Source organism: Lacerta agilis, chromosome 2, assembly GCF_009819535.1.
Source record: "Lacerta agilis isolate rLacAgi1 chromosome 2, rLacAgi1.pri, whole genome shotgun sequence".
Taxonomy (NCBI): Eukaryota; Metazoa; Chordata; class Lepidosauria; order Squamata; family Lacertidae; genus Lacerta; species Lacerta agilis.
The window spans coordinates 93,761,967-93,786,053 of NC_046313.1; the positions used below are offsets into that span (position 1 = coordinate 93,761,967).

Genomic DNA, 24,087 nt, shown 5'->3' on the forward strand with positions numbered 1-24,087 from the left:
CTTCACCCCCACCACAACCCCCGTATTTTGTCTGATTTATATTTTGGCTTAAAGATGCTTGGGCTATTATGTACAATAAAGTGGTATGCATTTTTATATGCTAGCTAGTTCTTTTTTTTGAGAATCTTAGTTGTCATAGTGCAGATGTTCTTTCACACTCCTGTTGAAATTCAGTGAGCAAAAGCACGGTTAAATATAATAAGTGTTGAAATAATGCTTGGGACTTGGAGTTCCATTACTAAAATAGTTACTATCCTGCGTGTGACTATTAAAAATGATTGCAGTGTTTCATAAACGAATTGTTGTGGGGGGATGCCTATAAAGTTCAAGCCTCTGTGGTATTATTCTTAGCCCTATGAAGCAATCATTATGTTAAAAAAAAAAGTTTAATGAAGGCTGGACAAAAACAAAACAAAACAGGTCATTGTAGGTTGTGATACACTATGCTGTGATGCCTGATTGACGGAGTCCAATCTGTGCTTTTCTGTGATTTTGCACACCTTTCTGACTTCACAGGAATGTTGTGTGAGGATAAATGAGATAAGAACTGTAACTTTTGTTGTTCAGTCGTTCAGTCGTGCCCGACTCTTCGTGACCCCATGGACCAGAGCACGCCAGGCACGCCTATCTTTCACTGGCTCCCGCAGTTTGGCCAAACTCATGCTAGTAGCTTCGAGAACACTGTCCAACCATCTCATCCTCTGTCGTCCCCTTCTCCTTGTGCCCTCCATCTTTCCCAACATCAGGGTCTTTTCTAGGGAGTCTTCTCTTCTCATGAGGTGGCCAAAGTACCAAAAGCACAAAGTACAAAGTAGAACTGTAACTACTTTGTACTAAAAAGGGGGGGGGCATTTGAAAGATTATAAAGTGCTACAACCTGTACAGAGCCCCAGGATTGGGATTAGAACACAGAACTTCAGAGACCATTCCTGTGCATATTTGGGCTTCAGACCCCCTTTTCTGGTGGGAATGCCTAATATCAGCTTCTATGATAGGCCGGCAGAAAGAGGCCTCCTGATTGGCAAAGCCAACTATAAACACCAAAAAGCCCGTCCTCATCTTTTCTGATTCTCTCTAGTCTCCCAGCTTCAGCTTGGTTACTAATCAGGACATATCCTGGATACCAGATGAAAACCGGGATCTGTGCAGAATGGTTCAAGACAGCCCCAGATGACCTAAGATCAGATTGGATTGAGTTATCTGGAGCAGTCAAAAGCAGGGAGGCTATTAAACATGTGACTAAGCAGCCAGGACAATGGGGAAGAAGGAAATGATGCAGGAGAGACTCCCCGCCTGCATTTTCTATCTACCACAGGTTACTGCGTGTTTAATAAAGGTGTATGTCAATGCCATAACAGGTAGGGCTGTGCAAAGCCCCAGATATCAGTTTAGGGTCTGGTTGGGTCTAGCTCAAATCTGGGCCTGATCAGGGTCACCAAATTGGGCTCAAAGCTGGCAATGGTCTGTCTCCACAGAAGGAGGGAGTGTGTTTTTGAATACCAGTTGCAGGGAACCACAGGAGGGGAGAGGGCTCTTAAGCTCAGGTCCTGCTTGTGAGCTTCCCATAAGCATCCGTTTGACCAATGTGAGGACAGGATGCTGGGTTAGATGGGCTTTTGGCGTGCCCTAAATCTGTGGTTCTATTAATGCAGCCTAAAAACGCATCCACCTCTTTTGCAGCTGCATCACACAGCTGATTCATGTTCAGCTTGTCAATAACTATGATTGCAAGATCCTTTTCACATGTACCACTACCAATCCAATCTCTGTGCATTTGATTTGTTGTTGTTCCTGCTGCTGTTGCCTAAAGGGAGAACTTTGCATTAGTCTCTAATATATTTTTTTAGCCCAGTTTTTCATTCTGATGTGTTAGGTGTTCCATGAAAGTATCTTTGGCTTCAGAATGTGATTTGGGAAGCAGCCTCTTTTTTATTTATATGTAAGGAAATGCCAGGGGTTTTTTTTTTTTTTTGGATTTAACTCAGTATTTCTTTGGGGGTGCATAAGGTCACCACTCCTTCAGTAAAATTATTGCTGTTTTCATACTGGCATGTGTTAATTCAGCTGATTCCAAATTTGTATAAATGTAGCATTTAATGAAAACACAAATAGCATAAGTAACAGGCAAATTTGAGGCATTAAACAATTATAGATGTCACTGTTAATCACATATAGGTATTAATTGTGCTCATCAACTTACATAATAAAGTTTTTCTGGCCCTCTGTATGGGTTTTCTTTTCTTTGGACCTTGATTCCTAGAAAGTAGAACCAAGTTTCTAGGAATGCATCCACATTAAAATATAAGAATGTGACAATTCATCTCATATTTCATAGAATCAGAATTGTAGAGTTGAAAGGGACCAGAGGGTCATCTAGCCCAACCCCCTGTAAAATACAGGAATCTCAACATGCAGTGCCCCATCCAGTTTGAAACCAAGTGTGTCACTAGCCCCATTTAGGCATTTCTATAAGACTTATTAATTTATTATTAATTACTATAAAATAAATTAGATCTCAGGACAGTTCACAACGTAAATGAATACTTAAATCAACACATGGAAGTACATAAGCTCCACCCACAATCCCTGTTCCAGCCATCCTCCCTGAGTTGGAGGGCTACTGTCTGAAGCTCCCTTGGTGCTTTAGAACCCCAGAAATTCAGTGTTCTAACACACCCAGACGCGGGTGGCACTGTGGGTTAAACCACAGAGCTTAGGGCTTGCTGATCAGGTCAGCGGTTCAAATCCCCGCGATGGGGTGAGCTCCCGTTGCTCGGTCCCTGCTCCTGAATAAAAACAGACATCATTTAATTAAAATACATCTTAAAATTAATTCAGACAAGTTAAAATCTGGGCAGGTGGCAGTTACCAGGTTGGAGCTGAGAGTGGTTAATACTTGCCAGGACCAACTGTTTCCACTGAGCATACAAGGACCTGTGAGTGGGTTGGGGGCCTCCTTCGGGTTTGTTTTATACAAAGGAAAGTAAGTCAAACTGCATCCTGCCCAAAGGCCTGGCGGAACAGCTCCGTCTTGCAGGCCCTGTGGAAAGATGTCAAATCCACTTGCTCGTAATAAAATATCTTAAGTGGTTTACAAAAAGAAATTAATGTTAATAAAAGAGTTAAAAACAGGCATCTCATAGAATCATAGAGTTGGAAGGGACCCTAAGGGTCATCTAGCCCAACCCCCTGCAATGCATTCAAACAACATTCAAAAGATAATTAAAACCTATCTGAAGAAGTGTGCATGCACATGAAAGCTCATACCAAGAACTAACTTAGTTGGTCTCTAAGGTGCTTTTGTTGTTCAGTCGTTCAGTCGTGTCCGACTCTTCGTGACCCCATGGACCAGAGCACGCCAGGCACGCCTATCCTTCACTGCCTCTCGCAGCTTGGCCAAACTCATGTTAGTAGCTTCAAGAACACTGTCCAACCATCTCATCCTCTGTCGTCCCCTTCTCCTTGTGCCCTCCATCTTTCCCAACATCAGGGTCTTTTCTAGGGATTCTTCTCTTCTCATGAGGTGGCCAAAGTACTGGAGTCTCAACTTCAGGATCTGTCCTTCTAGTGAGTACTCAGGGCTGATTTCTTTGAGAATGGATAGGTTTGATCTTCTTGCAGTCCACGGGACTCTCAAGAGTCTCCTCCAGCACCATAATTCAAGGTGCTACTGGAAGGAATTTTTTTATTTTTTATTTTGTTAAAACCAACAGTAAGCAAAAGGATGCAAACATTATGCCAGCCTTCTATATGTGTGGATAGGGTTGTCTTAAACAAAAATGTTTTAAGCCAAGGCCAAGAAGAGTACATTGAAGGTTCCTGCCTGGTGTCAACAGGCAGGGAGCGCCAAGTTATTTCTTCTTGTGCACAAATGAATGAACTTGTGTCCAAAAATATGCAGGGAATTTGACTGAACGTTAGGAAGTGGCATGGTGCCACACAGTATCTGTTCCTTAAGGCTTCTATTCTAGCTCCCTCCTCTTTGTCAAGAGCCAGTGCAGTGTAATCGTTACACCTTCGGACTAAGACTTGAGAGTTCACAATCCCCATTTAGCCATGAAGCTCACTGGGTGACCTTGGGCCAGCCGCAGCCTCTCAGCCTAACCTACCTCGCAGGGTTGTTGTTATGGGGATTAGATGAGGCAGGGGAGAACCATGCACTCGAGCTCCTTGGAGAAAAAGTGGGATAGAAACGCAACAAACAAAAATCTAATTGATTTGTGCCTTGTACTACTGTGGTCCTCCTCAGCAACTTCGTCTTCCTCTTATCGCCTCTCTTTTTGCGTCTATATTGCAACCTAAACAGTTTATTTTCACTGTTTGGTAGGGAAACGGTTCAAGGAAAGCCCTGTCTTGCCCTGCCCTCTCCAATACCTCAAAAGCTTAGAAAACTCAAAATCCCACGAGTAATCGTTTGAAAGGATGAGTTTTTCTTTCTCTCCTGCCAGCAACTAACAACTGCCCTCCCCACTTTAGAGCCTTACAGGGAATGGCCTGTAAAATGAAATGCAGCCCCCCCTCCTCCTTCCCGTCTAGCATTAACGGTTTAATTCTCCGAAGGGATGGGCTCTTTGGCAGCCTAATTTTATACCAACTACTGAGGCAAGCCTGGGATTCTCTTGTGGGCTATTATTTCACAGAGTGTTTATTTACTTGTGGCCTGCCTGGTGAAAGGGCTCAGCCTGCGTGAGGCGGCTCTGTTTTTCTCGTGCTCTGCATGCTGCGTTTTAATAGGATTACCGTCAGTTTAAACGGAGGAGAATCCAAATCGACGCTCATTTTTCTTAGCTAGCAAGACGGCTTTCTCCGAGTGTGTGCGTGTTTTAAAAAATAGGGAATACCAGAGAGAGAGGAGACATTCACTAAGGTATTACAGTATTCTGCGCGTGAGGGAGATTCTCCTCAACCACAAGCAGAAAAAAAGATGCTTTAGGTTTCTAAAGTTCTGCGAGTTCTGTGTGTGAGAGAGAGACGGAAATAAATGTCAGGCCCCTTATTAACTGACCGAACAAAATGGTGACAGCGTTATAACTTTAAAAAAAAAGTTGAAGGTGGCTCATGAGGTGTTTTTCTACGCTTTTTCCTTGGAGAGGGTGGGTGCGCGCAGGCGCGCGCTTCCATATTATAAGAGCATTTAGGAGGGAAACGGAGTCTGGAAGTACTTGACAGGAATTGTTTGTGGTCTCTCTTTTCTCCCTTTCTTCGTGGGGGGAGCAGGCTCAGGAGTATTCAGATAAGCTACTCGTGTGTGTGAGAGAGAGGGGGGGGGAGAGGGAAAAAAAATCACCGCTCACAAAACGGGTTAAACTTTTAATTAGAACCCGTAGTGGTAGCTGCTGAAGCTTAGCGGAGATTTATATAAGCTGTTAAGAAGGACACAAGGCTGGGCTGTGTGGAGCTACCGCTGCTGCTGGTGCTGCCGCCGCCGCCGCCGCCTCGGCTTCAGCCCTTGGCTAGGCTTCAAGGCGCGCCGGGGCAGCGTCTGGGAGGTCTGCCCAGGAAGCGGGAGCGTGAATGAGGAGTTTGTGCGAGAGGCTCTGGCCCCCGGCCTCTCCGCGAAGCGCGCCTCCCCTTGCTCGGCGCGGTGTAGCATGAGCCTGCAATAGCAGAAGGAGCGCCTTGTTGTTGTTGTTATTATTATTAACTGGACTGCTGAGAGTCGAGGCGCAAGGGAGACCAGAAGAAGAAGAAGCGTGGCTCTGAGCGAGAGAGTGAGAGGGTCCCCCTCTAAAGTGGCAAAGTCATGGCTTCGGTGTTCATGTGCGGAGTGGAGGACCTGCTCTTCAGCGGGAGCCGCTTCGTCTGGAACCTGACGGTGTCGACGCTGAGGAGGTGGTACACGCAGCGGGTGAGGGGATGCCACCAGGCGCTGAGGACGTGGTGCGGGATAAGGGACGTCTATCAGGTATTAAAGGAAAAGGGGGGGAGCCCTCGAGTGCTTTGGTTGTTCCTCCTTATTGCATAGCCCCAAAAGTAAAGGGGGGAAAGAAACGGGGTGAGAAAGCCTATGTGCAACCAGCCTTAACCAACTCACCTGTGGGATGCTCTTGGGTGAAGCCTGTATGTTTTCTATAGAGGCACAAGATAATAGTTAGCTTTGGGTTGGCTCTTTTTTTAAAAAAAAAAATATTAAATTGCTGAAAATGTTATTGTTTTATCCTTTTTTATATATATAAACCCCTTTGAGGCTTTGTTGGTAGGCATCTCTGCTTCGAACTATGGAACTCCCTGCCACAGTGAGCCAGCGATGGCCACCAACTCGGTCAGTTAGCTCAAACTCGGTCAGTTAGCTCAGTCGGTTAGAGCGTGGTGCTGATAATGTCAGGGTCGCGGGTTCGATCCCCATAGGGGCCATGTGCATATTCCTGCCTTGCTGAGGGTTGGACTAGATGTCCCTTGGGATCCCTTCTGAATCTACAATTCTATGGATGACTTAGAGAGAGGATTAGAGAAATTTGTGAAGGGAGAGGGCTATCGAAAACAACTAGCCATGGTGGCTACGCTCCCAGCTGCGCACCTGAATACCAGGTGCTGGAAACCACAGGAGGGAAGAGGGCTCTTGTGGTCACGTGCTGCTCACTGGTTTCCCACACGCACCTGATTGGCCAGTGTGAGAACAGGGTGATGGACTAGATAAACCATTGGCCTGATCCAGCAGGGCTCTGGGATGGATGGATGGATAAATAAATAAATAAATAAATAAATATTGAATGAGAGGCATGTAGGCACAAATTTATATTTTTATAGTCCCTGGAAAGATTGGCAATGTGGAAGTCCGAGATGCCAGAGTTTCTGTTTTCACGTGACTTAATTGACTTTGGACATGCACACTTTTTAAAATTGTAGTGGTTTCTGGAAACTTTTGCTGGGCAAAGTGCCCTCCAACGGTGTTTAAAATTGCTAATTGAGATTGATCGCCCTTTCTATCCCTATGCCTTTCAAAAGGACAGCCCTTCGCTGCCACCACATGCTTTTAAATCCAGTGGGGTTAATTCAGTGCCTGCCTTTCACGTCCATCAAGCAAGTAGACGGAGCATGCATCGGGCATGAAACTTATTTCACATTTACTCTGTTTCCCCAGTGATTATTTATGGGTCCTTATGCTGGTAATTTGGTTGTATATTGGATAGGGAGTGGTATAAATATTGAAATGTGTTCTTCTGATAACTCTTTCCTCTCTCCACCCCATTTAATACTTGGTTTGCCAGTCAGACAAAAATCCAGCAGATACCTGGAAGCGCTGCAGGGCAATGGCATATACTCTGTGATGGTTTTAAAGCTAATACAATTGTTGTTGTTATCTGCATTTTCTGTAAAAGCAGCCCACGAGGCATTAGGTGCAAGGCTTCCTGCTGTCCCCAACTGCTCTGTGCAATTTCCACACAAAAGAGCTGTTTTATGTGACAGGAGAATCATTTTGAAATATTCAGCCTGCTGTTGTGAATTTTCGTGCATGCGTATGCGTGTGATATTGAAAGGGAACGCATGGGTGGTTCAGCAAAGGATCTCTTGAGATTATAGTACTTAATGTACAATATGTGTAATGTGACCTTCTGTGGTCTTACAAAGTTGGCTCATGCCCTTGAATTTCAGTTGGAGTAGGGCATCCAGCTGATTGGTCTTTGTTCCTTATAGTAGAGCAGGAGACTGAATCTTAGGGTTGTGGGTTCAAGCCCCATGTTGGGCAAAAAGTTTCCTGCATTGCAGGCAGTTGAATTAAATGACCTCTGCAGTCCCCTTCCAACTCTGATTCTGTACACCTGGAGTAGGGAACATTTTTCAGCCTGAGGCCCACATTCCCTTATAGTCAGTGTGGTGTAGTGGTTAAGAGCTGTAGTCTCGTAATCTGGTGAACTGGGTTCGTGTCTCCACTCCTCCACATGCAGCTGCTGGGTGACCTTGGGCTAGTCATACTTCTTTGAAGTCTCTCAGCCCCACTCACCTCACAGAGAGTTTGTTATAGGGGAGATAGGGAAAGGAGAATGTTAGCCACTTTGAGACTCCTTCGGGTAGTGATAAAGCGGGATATCAAATCCAAACTCTTCTTTTTTGAGGGTGCCATGTGCAGGTAGGCAGGTCCAGGGGCAAAAGTGGGTAAAGTAATGAATGTAGGCTTGCTCCATTGAAGGCTTGGTCACTAGTCAAGACCAACTGAACCTCGGGGATCAGACGAACCAGCAGAAGTGCCCATCAGAAGAACTTGGTGATCAGACAGTTCTTACATTCTTTGGGCCCAACCTGTTTAGGGCTTTGTGAATAAGCACAAGAACACTGAACCTGGCTCAGCAGCAAATCGGCAACCAGTGCAGTGCTCTCTGCAACCAGTAACCTTCTCCCGTGAGCAGTGTGGCTGCTGAATTCTGCATATTAGTTTATCTCCCAGACCAGATACAAGGGCAGTCCCACATAAAGCATGTGACAGTGATCAAGTCTTGAGGTTGCTCATGCATGGACCAATATGGTCAGGCTGTTTTGCTCCAGGAACCATCGCAGCTGGCATAGCAGTTGGAGCTGGTAAAAATCACTCCGGGCCGTTAAGTCATTGTGGCTTAATGCATATGCTTAGCAAACACATGAACACTAGGGCTCCAGGTTGATGCATAGCTGTCAACTTTTCCCTTTTCTTGCGAGGAATCCTATTCAGAATAAGGGAATTTCCCTTAAAAAGGGGGGGAAAGTTGACTGCTATTGTTGATAAATTCTGCCCTGTTTCTTACATGGCTGCAAATGAAACTAAATTGTATGTGTGTGGTTCCTCCCACAACCATCCTCCACAGGATCTGTTGACAGGATAGTGGCAGGTTAGGTGGTGTTGGAACAACATTGCAGTGGCAGCTTTGAGTTTGTTCTGACATTTGCTCCCTTTTGTGGCCCACTGTCCTCCCTTGCCCTAAAGTGTGTCCCTGCCCTTTTTGCCCAAGTATCACATTATCAACCCTGCCCCCTTGTACAGGTACAGGACAGCTAAGTTTGGGACTATTTTTGTTGTTATACTCTTTTCACTCTCATTCTGGAATATTAGAACTCTTTTAGAATCTAACATGTATTCATTTTGTCACGAGCTTCCTGGCTTCAAAGAAGATAACGAGAAGCAAATCTGTTGTTTTGAGCTATTCTTCTTACTATGTGATGAGAAATGATCCAGTTCCCAACCTAGTTCAGAATTCGTCTTCCTTGAGATGAACTGGGGGGGGGGGGGAATTGTTCCCAGGTAGCCAAATCTGTACTGCTGCTTTATACCAGGTCAGACTACAGTGGTACCTCGGGTTAAGAACTTAATTCATTCTGGAGGTCTGTTCTTAACCTGAAACTGTTCTTAACCTGAAGCACCACTTTAGCTAATGGGATCTCCCACTGCTGCTGCGCCGCCAGAGCACGATTTCTGTTCTTATCCCGAAGCAAAGTTCTTAACCTGAAGCGTTATTTCTGGGTTAGCAGAATCTGTAACCTGAAGCGTCTGTAACCTGAAGCGTCTGTAAGCTGAGGTACCACTGTATTTGTCAACCTAGCCTAGTATTGTGACTTTTGACTGGTAGCATCTCCACAGGTGTTTCAGGATACTAGTGGGATCAGCTTCACTCAAAAGGTGTGGTTCCATAGATGTGTAAAAAGAACCCTCTTCTGCTATTTGTATGAATGTGCAACGGATGTGGGAGTGTGTATGCCAGCTCAGCCCTCAATGCCCCCCTACACAGCAATCAATCCATGCTCCTGTTTTCCCAACTTCTGCAAGTGGAGTTTGAAGAGATTAGAACCATATTTGGAACTCCCTCCCATTGTAAATCAGACAGGTGTTGTCTTTTATCTTTTTCAGCAACAAGCAACAACTTCCTTTTCCAACAAGCCACTTAAGTGGAGTCTGTACTTGTATTGGATATATATATATAGTTGATGTTTCTTATTGCCAGATTGCTTTGAGGTGTTTTATGGGAAGCGATACACAAATTAATTAATAGCACTCAGGCAAATACGATTAGAATCCTCCCTTTGATTAGGAACCTAGACTGCAGTAGGTGCACATAGCCAAATAAAGAGGAACTAATTTGCATGAGATTTGCATACATTGATCCTATCTGAAGAAGTGTGCATGCACACGAAAGCTCATACCAAGAACAAACTTAGTTGGTCTCTATGGTGCTACTGGAAGGATTTTTTTATTTTTTTGTTTTGTTTTGACTATGGCAGACCAACATGGCTACCTACCTGTAATTGATCATATGTATAGATGAAAATTTTAGAAATGATTTATACAATTTAAATAGAAATACAGCAAATAATCCCCAATAATTGGGAAAGCTATGCCTAGGTGACCTGTGCTTGCTCAGTCTGCTCTGCTGCTAACTGTAAGACCTTCGCGATATCTCCTTATGGTCCTTTACCTTTAAGCCACACTTGGATGGACTTGGAATCCTCTGCTGTTTAAAGAACTGTCCTCTATAAAGTAGGATACATAACTACCCTAATCACAGTGTTCCTAAATGCAGTTAGAATCCCCCTTAAGATGCTTCAATCAGAGTACCACTCTGGCTTGTTCAAATGTGGTACCAAAGGACATACATGCTTCCAGCCAGGGGCAAGGAACCAGTGGCCCTCCAGATGTTTTTGGACTCCTGGCCACCGTCGGCTCCCACCAGCATGGCCAGTAGTCTAGGACGTTGGGAGTTGTAGTCCAGCAATATCTGGAGGTCCTCATGATCTGGAGAGCCTGACATAAAACAAGGTCCCTATATCTTTTCACCCAATTTTGGTAGAGTACTTTCTTCTTTCTAGAAAGAATAGTGGTGCGACCTCAAACTTTCTCTTATGTGCTCCATACAAAATAGAGCACCATGTCCTCAGAAATCTGCATTGGAAGGTGCTGATGAAGAGTTGGCACACAGGGTCTTTGCAATCTTGGCAGGGTCCTTTGCAAGTCAGTAAGAGCTAATACTAATAGTATTAGGATTTGGCCAGACTCCCAAATAAAGCCTGGAGCTTAGAAGACTCCAGGAATGTTATCCTCTTGTTTAGAAGGTCATTTTTACCTCAAGACACAAACAGATGCCAACCTTTCCTAGTATGAATGCTGTGGGGTGTACCTCAACTTTGGAAGCCTTCGGGCATCTTTAGGGAAAAGTGTTCCCCGTAAGAGTTAGCTCCTCGAATTTCTATAGTTTATCTAACATGCTCAGGACACAGTTGTCCTTATTTTGTTGTTTAGCCCATTGCTCCACCTAGCACAGTACTTTGCTTGAAAAGCATATGCTCTTGTCAGTGAGCAATGATCTCTGGGGAGACATACCACTGGTGCATCTGGCTCAGGGTTGTTTCTCTTCACCCAAAGTGGATCTCCACGATCTCAGTCAGTAGTCCTACACAGTGCTATTATCTGATATCCTTCAGCTGTAGCTTTTCCTGCAGGCAAATAATGTCCTTTACAACCATGTTAGTCCCTTTGGGAGAGTGACCACGCACAGCACAATAATAATATAGTTCTTCTGTATACAGTGAAATAGTGTTTTTTCCAAGAGGTCTTCCTGTTGGATTAATCTGGAGCAGGCTACATAAAGTACCCCATTTGTGGGATGTCACTGCAGAAGAGTAATGAGGCAGCAGGGAAACTGTGTGCCTGAACAGCTTTAGATTTGGTGATGGCTGACCTAAAGTTGTTGAAATGGAACTGGCGTTCTGTAGAGAGTGGGTGGAGGGAGCATATTCTGAAACCAGGAAGGTTGTTTCTTCTAGGTCAGGTGGAGAAACTGCTGACAAAGTACTTAAGCACAGTACATAAGCTTGGCAGTGTGCACACATTTGCTCGAGACCTAACTTGTGAAAGAGGAATAAAGAGAGAAATAGGCAATTTCTGCTTCCTGTAATTCAGACTCCATTAGCTTGGACAGCTGCACCATTAACATTTCCTCTGCCACCCCACCCTTGATTAATTTTCCAAAATGATATTGCACACAAAAAAGGGAAGGTCTTTACAATTCTTTTTCCAGATGGAAGAGAGAAATTGTTAGCTTTGAAACACCCAATACAAGATGTTGGGTAATGGGGTGAACGAATGTTAAAGGCTAGTTTAGTCTTCGACTTTCAAAATTGTTCAGACCTAGAATTCTGAGACAGCTGTTAGTTCAGATAGGATGTTTGCGAAAGTCTGTCTTAGCTCCCTGCTGCTGCTATAATAATTTTCTGTTGAATTCCACTAGATGCCTCCTTTATTTCAAGGTAAATTCCCCTTCTTGAAATCTTTTCATCTATATGTGTAATTTTGAGTGTAGTAATTAGAAGGTCTTTGCAGCAGTTGGGAATGCTTTACATGTGTGTGGGAAAATCCCTAATTGATAAAAAAAGCAGTGTTAAGTCTTGCTGTATCCCTCTGACATGGACCCTGGAAGAGAGGATGTAGAGGAGCCTAGAGACACCCCCCCCTCCAAGATTTGCCAAGGTCCCCTATCCCTGTCGCGCAGCGGAAATTAATGACGCAGAGTTCTTCATTTAAATAATAAAAGTTTTACTAAGTTGAAATAAACTACTTCATAACATGGCTCCAAATAGTTTGAATGAGATTACATACTGAACACAGACTGAGCTCTATACAGTACTGACTGCATATTGAGGCAGGCGCACACAACACAACACACTGAGACTGAGAGAAAATGGTTGCTACATTTAAAGAGAGTGAGTCACATGACCCAGAGTGACTGAACAGTTAGCATTTAGCCCTCAACAGTTTTAGTAGTCCTAGCGCTTCCCAGCCTGCTTTGCTGCTTTTGCTCTCATGTGTCTTTGTCACATGACAATCCCTTGCCAACAGAGGCACATTCAGTAAGGGTTGCTGTTGTAATCAAGGCTAATAATGAATAATGAAAAGTGAGAGGTGCCATCCATTTTATGGGATCACACCATTTTGCGTGGTTGGAAGCAGAGCTTTTTTGTAGCGGGAATAGCTGAGGTGAGTTGAGCCCTAATTTGTGGGGTTGGGGGAAGTGAAGAAGAGACCAATCTCTGACCAATCAGTGAGCTTCTAATTATTATTTATTTACCTTCCTATAATATTCATGGACTGTCTTTTCTTAGACCTTGGGCACTTACTTTCTCAATTGCACATGCTCACTTTTTAAGCACAGGTATGGAAACTGCACAGCTAGGAATACTCCTATGCTTTCTTTCCACATCTGTATCCAAACTTTAGTGCCAGAGAGTTTCCAAGCGGATCAAAGAAAAGTTTGGGCATTACAATAGCTCTCTTTTAAAATACCGTATATACTCGAGTATAAGCCGACCCGAATATAAGCCGAGGCACCTAATTTTCCCACAAAAACCTGGGAAAGTTTATTGACTCGTGTATAAGCCGGTTCACCTTTGCTGCTGTGGAGGAGGAGGAGGAGGAACAAGCAGCCCGAAAGCAGCCCTTTGGGCTGCTCCTTCCTCTTCCTCCTTTGCCGCTGTGGAGCTCACCCCGTCACGGGGATTCGAACCGCCATTCTTCTGATCGGCAAGCCCTAGGGCTCTGTGGTTTAACCCACAGCGCAATGTTCCCTTGTGTTATACAGAGAAGGCTGGGATCCTGTCCTGTTTAAGCAGGAGCCAGGGAAAATGAGCACCTGTGGGGTTTTAATACTTCCTTAACTGATAGGCTTTCTGTCTTCTGGGGTCTAAAGTTTGCATTTATGTGAGCAGTTCAGGAATGGAACAAGCTGCCTGGGGAGAGTAAAGAACTGCCATTCTTGTACGCTTCTTAAGGAATGGTTGACTGGGGTGAGTGGGCGACAGCGGCACGAGTGGAGAGAAAGGGCTTCTTTCTCACCACCCCCACCACCTGCCTCACTCGAGTATAAGCCGAGGGCAACTTTTTCAGCACAAAAAATGTGCTGAAAAACTAGGCTTATACTCAAGTATATATGGTAATAATAATAATGAAGCAGTGTTTGGCATCTTCTCTGACGGTCCATGATTTTCTAATGAATCATTAGAAATCATTAGAACACATTCTGAAATAATGAAAGTAAATCAAGTAAGTCCTAATTTATGGTTAAACTTATTTTGCTCATTCAACTGCCTAAAAACTACTCTCAGACTATTTCAGCTCTGCATATTTCCACTTCAGTTTGCTTTTGGGTGGTGATGGTTAGACTGAATAAAATGATGTTTTGCATTGCCCCTCCTTCCCCATTTCTGGACAGATTTCATTTCCAGACTGTGAATTTCATCTCATTTCCTTCATGGCACTGCATGTGCCAATTTAAAAACAGTGCTCCCTTATGCACTGTGCATTTATGTAATATATTTCTCTGCTGACGTAGTTCACAAGATACGTTAGATTTCGCAAGCAGTGGATGAAGCGTTGGCAAAGTGTTTTTAAAGAACCACCTTAAGAAAGTTGGTGACTATTTTTATCTTCATAGAAAATGAACATGGTTTTCTATTTTTTATTTCCTTCCATTTAGAGCTGTTTATAAATAGCTGTATTGGCTATTCAGAGTGAGAAACCATAGTTCAACATGCCCTAATTTCAGCTGACCAGCAATAGTTCTCTGCAGAGTCAATTCTTAAGGTACTTTCTAGGCCCTGGCACATAGGGCTTGCAGAGTGGGGAAGGGGCAGTACTGTACTAGCAATTTGGAGGCTAGCAAGTGTATTATTCCACAAAGTTTCATGGATTATCAGGAATGATGCATCTGATGAAGTTTACTTCAGCCCCAAATATATTGTGCTGCATTAAATTGGCTAGTCTGTAAGCTTGTGCGTTGAGCACACTGCTTTATGGTAGTGACAACTAACAACCAAACAATGTAACAGATCAGCCTGCCCCAATCTGTTGCCCTCCAGATGTTTGGGGTAACAATTCCCATTGCTTTCCAGCATGGCCAGCCAACAAAGATGATGGGAGTTGTAGTCCAAAACATCTGTAGGACAGTATGTTGGGAAAAATTATAACAAAAGGAAGAGAACTTCTCTTAGTATCTTGGACTCAAGGCATTGAAGAAGAGAACTGGAAGCTCATTCACATGCTGGACTTCATAATGCTTAAAGGTGTTCCGCTCCATCAGTAGGCAAGCCTGTGAATCCTGAATTAGCCACAATTTCTGGACAGTTATCATTGTCTTGCAGTGAGTAATGAGAAAACAAATTTCAAGTCTAAGCTGTGCTGCTTTTTTTTTTCCTTAAGGAGAAAAGAAACAGATACTCTGAATATCATCAAAGTCTTAAGTCGTTGGCATGGCCCAACCAGCAGCTCTGCCCACTCTACATACCAAAGCAATATACAGTTGTACCTCGGGTTACGTACACTCCAGGTTACGTACTTTTCGGGTTACAAACTCCGGTAACCCAGAAGCGCAACCCGGAACATGCGGATGCGCAAACCGCTACTTCCGGGTTTTTCGCGCTCTTGTTCGGGTTGCGTACTTTTCGGGTTATGAACTGTAACCCGGAACCAATTACGTACGCAACCCGGGGTACCACTGTATTACTTAAGCATCAAACACAGATGTATCGATAGAAACATTTAAGACTAGAGTGGTGCAAAACATTTTGGAAGCAAAGGAGAGGGTTAAGGCAAGTCATAATCCCTCTAATCTTATTGTGTGTGTCATGTACCACCTGTTTAGTTTTCCGATCGCCAGTATGGACACCTTTTTTTAAAAGGGGCTTCCTCAATTTTTAGCCAATCAGGAACATGTTGAGCTTGTAATGACACCACAGGAAGAATTACCCTCACCATGAAATAGTTCCTGGATTTCCACATTTTTAACCTGCTTTGTGAGCTTCACAAGAAACTATAGTAATTGGGTGTACTTTGAGGAGAAGTATGCAGTCCCCCCCCCTAAAAAAACCAATCCCCCCTTTGGGGTCAGCTTCAGGACTGGAATGCAATACAGTTGCCCTTGGATTCTTGGAATTATTCCTGAATGTTAAGCATATTATGAGATAATATGCCATGTAAATGACACTAATCAAGTAGAAATCCTTCAGCAGTTGGGACGGTTCCTGTTCCAAGTTCAAGCATAAAGCCTTAGTATAAATGGAACTTCAAACTTCCTGGATCTTCGATTAGTAACTTTTTTTTTAAAAGCAGCGCTCGGCTTCAAAATATTACTGCATTATTCAATATCCCAATTATGCTGAACCTTAATGCCAAGTTGTAACAGGGAAGACTACCATGTCATAATTAGTCATTGGTAATTCCACTGATCTCCTGTACAGATGGCACATTGTCACTGATTGCAAAGAGGATAATGCTGTCAGTGCTGGGATACATTATCTTCTGCTTCTTATGCATGCACACTTTTCTCTCTTTGCCTTCAAACCAATTGCTTATTCAGATCTGTAAGTTTTGCCTCAACGTTTGGGTTAGCCCTTGTTTGTGCCTTTCCTCTTTTTATTTTAATTTTATTTTCTAAGAGAAATATGCCATTTCTCAGATGAGAACATTTATTATGTTCATTAGGTGTTGGGAAAACAAATAACATTGCGAAACTCCTACCAGAACATTATCTCATCATTTTGTTGCTTGACCAGGGGAAGAACAACTTTGTCCTTGGATAACATTCTCAGAAATCCCTAGGATATTGGGCCCAAAGATGACTGCAGTAACTAGGACATTTGCTAGGACATATGCCAATAGTGAGTTCATAGAATTGTAGAGTTGTAAGGGCCTCCAAGGATCATCTAGTCCAACCCCCTGCAATGCAGGGATCTCAACTAAAACATCCATGACCAATCCAGCTTTTGCTTTAAAAACCTCCCGAGGGAGTCTGTTCCACTGTTAAACAATTCCTGAAACAAAGTACTGTGTTTCTCAAACTTGGGTCTCTAGCGCTTGCTGGCCTACAACCCCCATCATACTGGTCCTGCTAGCTAGGGACGATGGGAGTTGTAGTCCAACAACAGCCAGATACTAAAGTTTGAGAAATACTGGCAGACATTCATAATAAGTGTTGTGATATATGGGTTGAACTGAGGGCTTTGGTGCTTGCCACAGTTTGGATGGTAACCCCTTGGAGGAGGCCAAGCACACAGTGATCAATTTGATTGCCATGTGCTTAGCTTTTACTTAAAATGTTGTAGCAAGGCTTACTGTTGGATCTCTGAATGGCCAATGCATTATGTCCAAAAAAAAAAAAAAATGTGCAACAATTTTTAGCAGTAGCTGTAAACAAGCTGGTTTTTCCATTTCTGAGCTACCAACAGTTAAAGCACAAAGTGGCAGTCATGGTCAGCCCAGACATCATGGCTAGAATAAGACATGGGGCTTCTTCACCATGACCTGCTGTGTCAATAAGCTTCCTTTTGTATCCTTGGCTGGCACCACACATCTCTTTTTGTTTATGGTAATGATGGCACAGATGCTGCAGCATCTAGCTGTCTACTCTGGCTGGCTGTAGAAAATCAACAGTGTTAGTATTTTCTAAGCCACCTCCACCCATATGAATCAGCCCTTTTGGTCAGATGAACACCAGAAGCCCTTGTCTGTGTTCCTCCACCATCTGAGGTGCAGGCAGTGCACACTAGAGACAAGGCTTCCCAGTCATTGCATCCAAAAGAGGCTTCATCCGCCTTTTGTGTAAGCAGTGAAGATGTGGCTGTTTCACTGGGACTATGTGAATTGTATGTTCATTGATTCATTGGCCATCTGTCATGGATGCTCTAGTTGCGATTCCTGCATTGCAGACGGTTGGACTAGATGACCCTAAGGGTCCCTTCCAACTCTACAATTCTATGATTTCAGATTCATCAGCTCCCTTATGGTTTTATACTTGGGGTTTTGTTGTCTTACATGGCAAGCCTATACATACTTTGGAAGTAAGGTCGCTTCCAGTAAACCAGTTTATCAGCTGGTTGGGAGTGAGCAGGACTGGTGCTATTGCTTCTGCTGGAGCCAGTGCATCAGGCCTGTGAACTTGTCCCTTAATTCTCTGAAAGATTTCCTCTTCCAAACAGTTTTCCAGGTGGAATTCCCTATCAAGCAATAGTACTCCAATTTGTATTTCCCCTGCCTGAACTTCTGACGTCTGCCTAGTCGTCTTACCTGCTGTGTAGGAGGGCTTCTGGCAAATCTCCCGCTCAGCCAGTTCATTTGTTAATACACACAAGAAGTAGGGCACAGGATCAGAGGATCACGTAGGAGTAAGTGGGGGAGCATGTCAGGGCAGGAGAGAGCCACAAGGTGATGCTGAGGGAATTCGTAGATTAACTGAGAGAAAGGCTGAGTCTGTTAGAAGTGGATGGAACAAAGATGGCATTGTGTTCTCATTGACTAATAATTCACCTGAGATTCTTGCCGGGGGGGGGGGGGGACAACTGAAACCTCTCTGAAGGCTACATTTGCATTCCCTCCTCTAAGAGGACTGCATTGTTTGCTGTTATCCAAAGAAGGGCATTTTGTTTCAGTTTTAATTCAGTGTTTTCTTTTAACCTATTTTCTTTAGGTGTCCCAAATGATTCCTAGTCCTCCCGCACCTTTCCCATTTTCTCTGTTTCCCCCCTACAGTTCTCTCTATATCTCCATCTCTCAGCTACCTCCTTTCCCTTGTTTACTGGTCTGACTGCATCCCATACATATCACCCCCTTTCTCACTGTTAACCCCAGCATGCTTTCTCTTTGCTCTGCATGATTTCAGGTCTCTCTAGTCTACACTGCCGTCTGTTGCTCATCCTTTTTTCTCTGTTCCTCATGATTACTGTTTTGTTCTCCACACTTATTCCTGCTTCATGATACTTATTTAAACTCCAAACTCAACAGTTCTTGCCAAGCCTTAGAACTACACATGGTTATTGTTTTGCCTCCACTGTTGAAGGCAGTATGTTTCTGAACACCAGAAACTGCAAGGGGGGGATGGTGCTGTTGTACTCGGGTTCTGCTTTGGGCCTTCCTATAAGTATCTGGTTGGCCACTGTGAGAAGAGGATGCTGGATTAGATGGATTCGGCCATTCACCTGACCCAGCAGGCTGTTCTTATGTTCACATGGGGCGAGTTTTCCCTGTCCAGCACAACCCTGATAAATATGGTACTCTGCTGAGCAGGCAAAGGTCATAGTCTTAATTGGGAGAGAAGTGATTCTCTCCAAATTAAAAATGAATATGAAAAAGGCAGTTTGCCCATTTCTACCCATGTTTGTTCCAGTGTTTGATCACTTGTAAAAAAACAAAGGATGTGTCTGGAGACAGGAGGCAGGCCATTTCCCATCTAGCACTTAGCTTTGAATATTTCTGTTACACCTATGAATGTCTGTGTATTGGTAGAATTCAGTATATACATCAGGGGTGTGGAACCTATGCCCTAAGATTTTGCTAGACCACACTTCATGTCACTCCCAGCCGCTATGAGCAATAGTCAGGAGTCTAGCTATCCCGAGGTCACCTAGCAAGATTCATGGCCAAGTGTAATCTGAACTCAAGAGGTTTGTGGATGTTTTGTAATATCTGGTACCTACTCAAAAGTCCTCTACCATAACACATGGGATTACCGCTTTCAGTATGTAGTACTAAAAGTGCAAAATAGGGCTGAGCTTTTGACTTTCAATTTTCTTGGCATTAGTACAGGGTTTCCCAAACTTGGGTCTCCAGCTGTTGTTGGACTACAACTCCCATCATCCCTAGCTAGCAGGACCAGTGGTCAGGGATGATGGGAGTTGTAGTCTAACAATAGCTGGAGACCCAAGTTTGGAAAATCTTTCATTAGTATATAGCAGAGGTGGGGAACCTCTCTGGCCTGCAGGCCTGATTAGGCCTGGTGCAAGGCTGTTTTGGCCAAGCCACACATCCATACTCTACACCTGACTTTATATGTAATGCCAGGTGTGCAGCAGATAAAGACACACCTTCTTGCAAGAAGTGGGGTTAAACCACAGAGCCTAGGGCTTGCCGATCAGAAGGTCGGTGGTTCAAATTCCCGCTCCCGTTGCTCAGTCCCAGCTCCTGCCAACCTAGCAGTTCGAAAGCACATCAGAGTGCAAGTAGATAAATAGGTACCGCTCTGGCTGGAAGGTAAACGGTGTTTCTGTGCGCTGCTCTGGTTCGCCAAAAGCGGCTTAGTCATGCTGGCCCATGACCTGGAAGCTGTACGCTGGCTCCCTTAGCCAATAAAGCGAGATGAGCGCAGCAACCACAGAGTCATCCGCAACTGGACCTAATGGTCAGGGGTCCCTTTACCTTTACCAACTGGCATTTACAAGCTGCCGTTATTTTCTCTGGGTCTTTGTATAGCTCCCATAGTTCCCAATGAGTGTTTTTTGTCATTTGTTTTTAGTACATCCCGTACCTGAACTACTATGCTCAGCTGGTGAAGATTTAACTTGTATATGGCTTAGAGTTTCCCTCTTTTTTGTGTGGGCTTGATGTTTGTTCTTCATTTTTAAAAATTAATATTATTTCCTCTGCACAGGTGGCACATTTATTGCACACATGTATTTTCCATTTTGGTTCTAGGAGAGGAAAACAGTGTTTGTTCAGTGGAGGCAGGGAGATTTCTAAAACTACTGCCCATTAGCTGGTGAAGAAAGTTGAATGGGTCTGGCAGAATGCTGCTTCTCCTGGAACTAAATGTAATGAGAGTTAAAATAACAATTTGCAGGTATTGAATGTTGGAAATATATGTACTTAAAAATATTTGGTTAATAATTATTATAATATGCAAGTACAGTATTAGTTGATTGATTGGTCAGAATAATTGAACAGCATATTTTTAAATATCTGCCCCTGATGATGGACAACTTTTTTAAAAATGACAGGTAGGTAGCTGTGTTGGTCTGCCATAGTCAAAACAAAATAAAAAATAAAACAATTCCTTCCAGTAGCACCTTAGAGACCAACTGAGTTAATCTCTTCCTGTTTTGCTTTGGGGAAAAAGAGAAGCAATCCAATACTTTTGTTCCTGATCCCTATAAAATGAATAGTCCTGATCTAAAATTGTTATTACTACACTGCAGTTTTATATGCAATTCATATAACATAATCAGAGTGGCTGGGGCAACCCAGCCAGATGGGTGGGGTATAAATAAATTATTAAGCAAACGACAGAAAATATCAGAAGCTTCTCCTTTTTGGTGGCTCTGTGCTATTAAGATTATGAACAACTAAATAACTACCCAAGGGGGAATCGGATAATAACAAGCCATATAAATAAGTTTTGAAAGAAGCAGGTGCATGAACTGAATTTGCTCTGCCTCTCTTTAGAAAAAGCAGGGTTCTCTCAATTGTGTGTATGTGCACAGGGTCTTTAGGAACTTGTACCAAATGCATGTGGGGAATGGGACAGAGCTCCATAAGCGTGACCCTGCCCCCCTCGCATTCAGCTGTGAAATTTGTGGGTTTTGGATGCTCCTCAAGCATCAAGCAGATGCACATATATATGTGAATCCTGCAAATGTGAAGCTAGAGGCTTGCACTCTGGAGCATCTCCACCTAGCTGCTCTTGCTCCTTGCTATTGCGACCTGTTCCCTTGTACATTTTGAACACGCAATGGATGTAAAGATGAAGCAACACCCTCCACTTTCCTTATGATCTCCCTTTGGGGAGGTTGTGCTGATTGATACTAGAGCAGGGGTAGGCAACCTAAGGCCCGTGCGCCGGATGCGGCCCAATCACCTTCTCAATCTGGCCCATGGACGGTCCGGGAATCAGCGTGTTTTTACATGAGTAGAATGTGTGCTTTTATTTAAAATGCATCTCTGGGTTATTTGTGGGGCATAGGAATTTGTTCATTCCCCCCCCCCCAAAAAAAATATAGCCCGGCCCACCACATGGTCTGAGGGACGGTGGACCGGACACGGCTGAAAAAGGTTGCTGACCCCTGTACTAGAGGGACAGAGCAAGCGAAAAGGCATTGATGAGGAAGAATACCCTCTGAGCAATGGGAGCCCTCTAAGAGCTTCTTGCCCATGAGCTTCCCACAATTTGGGCTGAACACTGCTTCTGCCTGATGTTGATTGGGGTGGATACACTTGCACTGGGGAGGCTAAACTTTGGCTCTCCAGTTGTTGCAGGACTCCAATTCCCACCAGTCCTAGCCACCATGGCCAATGGTCAGGGATGATGGGAGTTGTTGTACTGCAACATTTGGAGGCCCACAAACTAGCCACTCCTGACTTACATACTTGCTGCATGAGGAGAAGTGTTCATTTGGGAACCGTCTATTTGCATCAAACCCGCATAGTGATTTGCACTGGAGTTATAGGGAGAGTTTGTTTTTGTAAGAGGTTTTTTTGGGGGGAGGGGAGGTGGGGCTGGAAATGAAAAGAGGCAAATAACTATTGCAACGGGACATCTTAACAATAAAAGTTCTCAAGTTTGATTGCCTCCCATTCTGTACAAATCTTTAATATCTCGAGCCGCCTTGCTCACTGGGGAAAGCTTTTGTTTCTCAATCTGTAATCAAAGCAACAAACAGTAAGGTCATTTCCTAGAGATTACATGGCAACGGAAGAAAGTCTGGGACTCTGCGAGTCTCTGCTCCAAATAGCTTTTATTTAGGTGGGGGAACACACACACTCTCTGCATTTTACCTTCTGCACTTCATGCAGCCCTTTAAAACCTACCAGAGTGTGTGGTTTGGAGGTAAGATAAATTTATATGAATTTCTTTTTCTGAGGCACATTATTGTGCTGGTTGTTGTAAAGTGGCCTTAATTAAATAACTTCAGAGTAAAACTGCTGCAAAGAATGGTATTGCATATTAGACAATAATTGCAAGCTCAACATGAAGATCATGCTTGATTCCTCTTGTAGAACATGGGAGGGAGGATAGTTGGTAGAGCCTCAGGATTGTGGGTTTGAGTCCCACGGTGGGCAAAAGGTTCCTGCATTGCAGGGGGTTGGACTAGATGACCCCTGTGGTCCCTTCCCACTACAATTCTGGGATTCTAACTGTTGATGGACGTTGAGAGTAGAGGTGTTTCTGTGTTTGCTCTGAGTACAGTATTTATCGCTATTGTTGCAAGCATTGGGTTTGTTACCTTATGAAAATGTTTCATCTCTCTTGGTCTCAGTCATCACTCAGGTCATACTTTCTGGTATCACAGATTCAGTGTGTTTGCACATATTACAGTGTTGGAACTCTTCAGAGGAGAATGATTTTACATGAGGTTACAGGAAGCTAAGAACTATTCCAAAGATACAGATGCCTCTTTTCTTTCATTCTGTAACCGTTCAATGCCTCATGAGTGAGATCTGCTCTTCCCTTGTCCCCCATTTCATCAGATGCAATGCTTGGCACTGGGAAGTGCAGTGACAGGCACTGAGCTCATTAGCAGCCTCTTAGAAAGGGCCCTTTGATCCCACACCCTTATTGAAAGGTTGAAATGAGTCATGAAAGTTCAGTCCTGTCTGATCCATTTGCATCCTTCTCAGTATGCATGTGTGAAAGATAGCAAAAGTGCCATACCAAACCATCAAGATGCAGCTGCCTGATGATCAAACCATAAGCCAAATTAAAGCTCTTCTAGTCCAACAGATAGCATTATAATCCCTTGACTAATTTTGAGAGATGAATCTGGAGGGGAAATAACAGTGTAGCTCTAGTTTACAGGTGGGAATTGCTTCAGAAAGATAAACACTGCATCATCATCATCAATTCCCTAAGAATGTTCCTCATTTCAGATACATTGGTACCTCGGGTTACGTACTTAATTGGTTCCAGGTTGCCATTCGTAACCCGAAAATCGCGCTTTGCGCATGCACGAACTGCGCAGAATGCTTCTGTGTATATGCAGACCGGGCACGTGCCAAAAAACACTTCCAGTTTACCGGAGTACGTAACCCGAAAATACATAAGCTGAAGCGGACGTAACCCGAGGTACAACTGTACTCCTAATACGGGCTTTGGGGTGTCAGCAATAGAAAGCACGAAGAAGCAGAAGTGATTAGTGTCTGCATAGAGTTAGCAAAACACTTAAGCAAAACATGAATTATAATTGGTGCAAAACTCTGACGTTGCAAGTTTAGTGTCTATGTGGTTCATTATGAAGATACAGCAATTTAAGTAGAGGCAGGGTTAAGTGATCTGCTAAAGGCTTGGAGTCAATAGAAATTATGGAAATGCCATGGTCCCGCACTCCCAGGACGGTTACTTAATTCCTGGCTCTGTCTTCCCACTTGTCATCAGC

At 43.8% G+C, this 24,087-nt stretch overlaps 1 protein-coding gene across 1 annotated transcript in view; it reads left to right on the top strand.

Moving 5' to 3' along the window:
• The first annotated feature begins 5,709 nt into the window (after positions 1-5,709).
• FRMD4B (FERM domain containing 4B) overlaps positions 5,710-24,087 on the top strand; it is a 137,381-nt gene continuing 119,003 nt past the window's right edge. Inside the window, exon 1 of the mRNA XM_033141244.1 lies at positions 5,710-5,905. Within this exon, the coding sequence (XP_032997135.1) occupies positions 5,744-5,905 (162 nt within the window). The 5' untranslated portion in view covers positions 5,710-5,743. The remainder of the gene's footprint in view (positions 5,906-24,087) is intronic.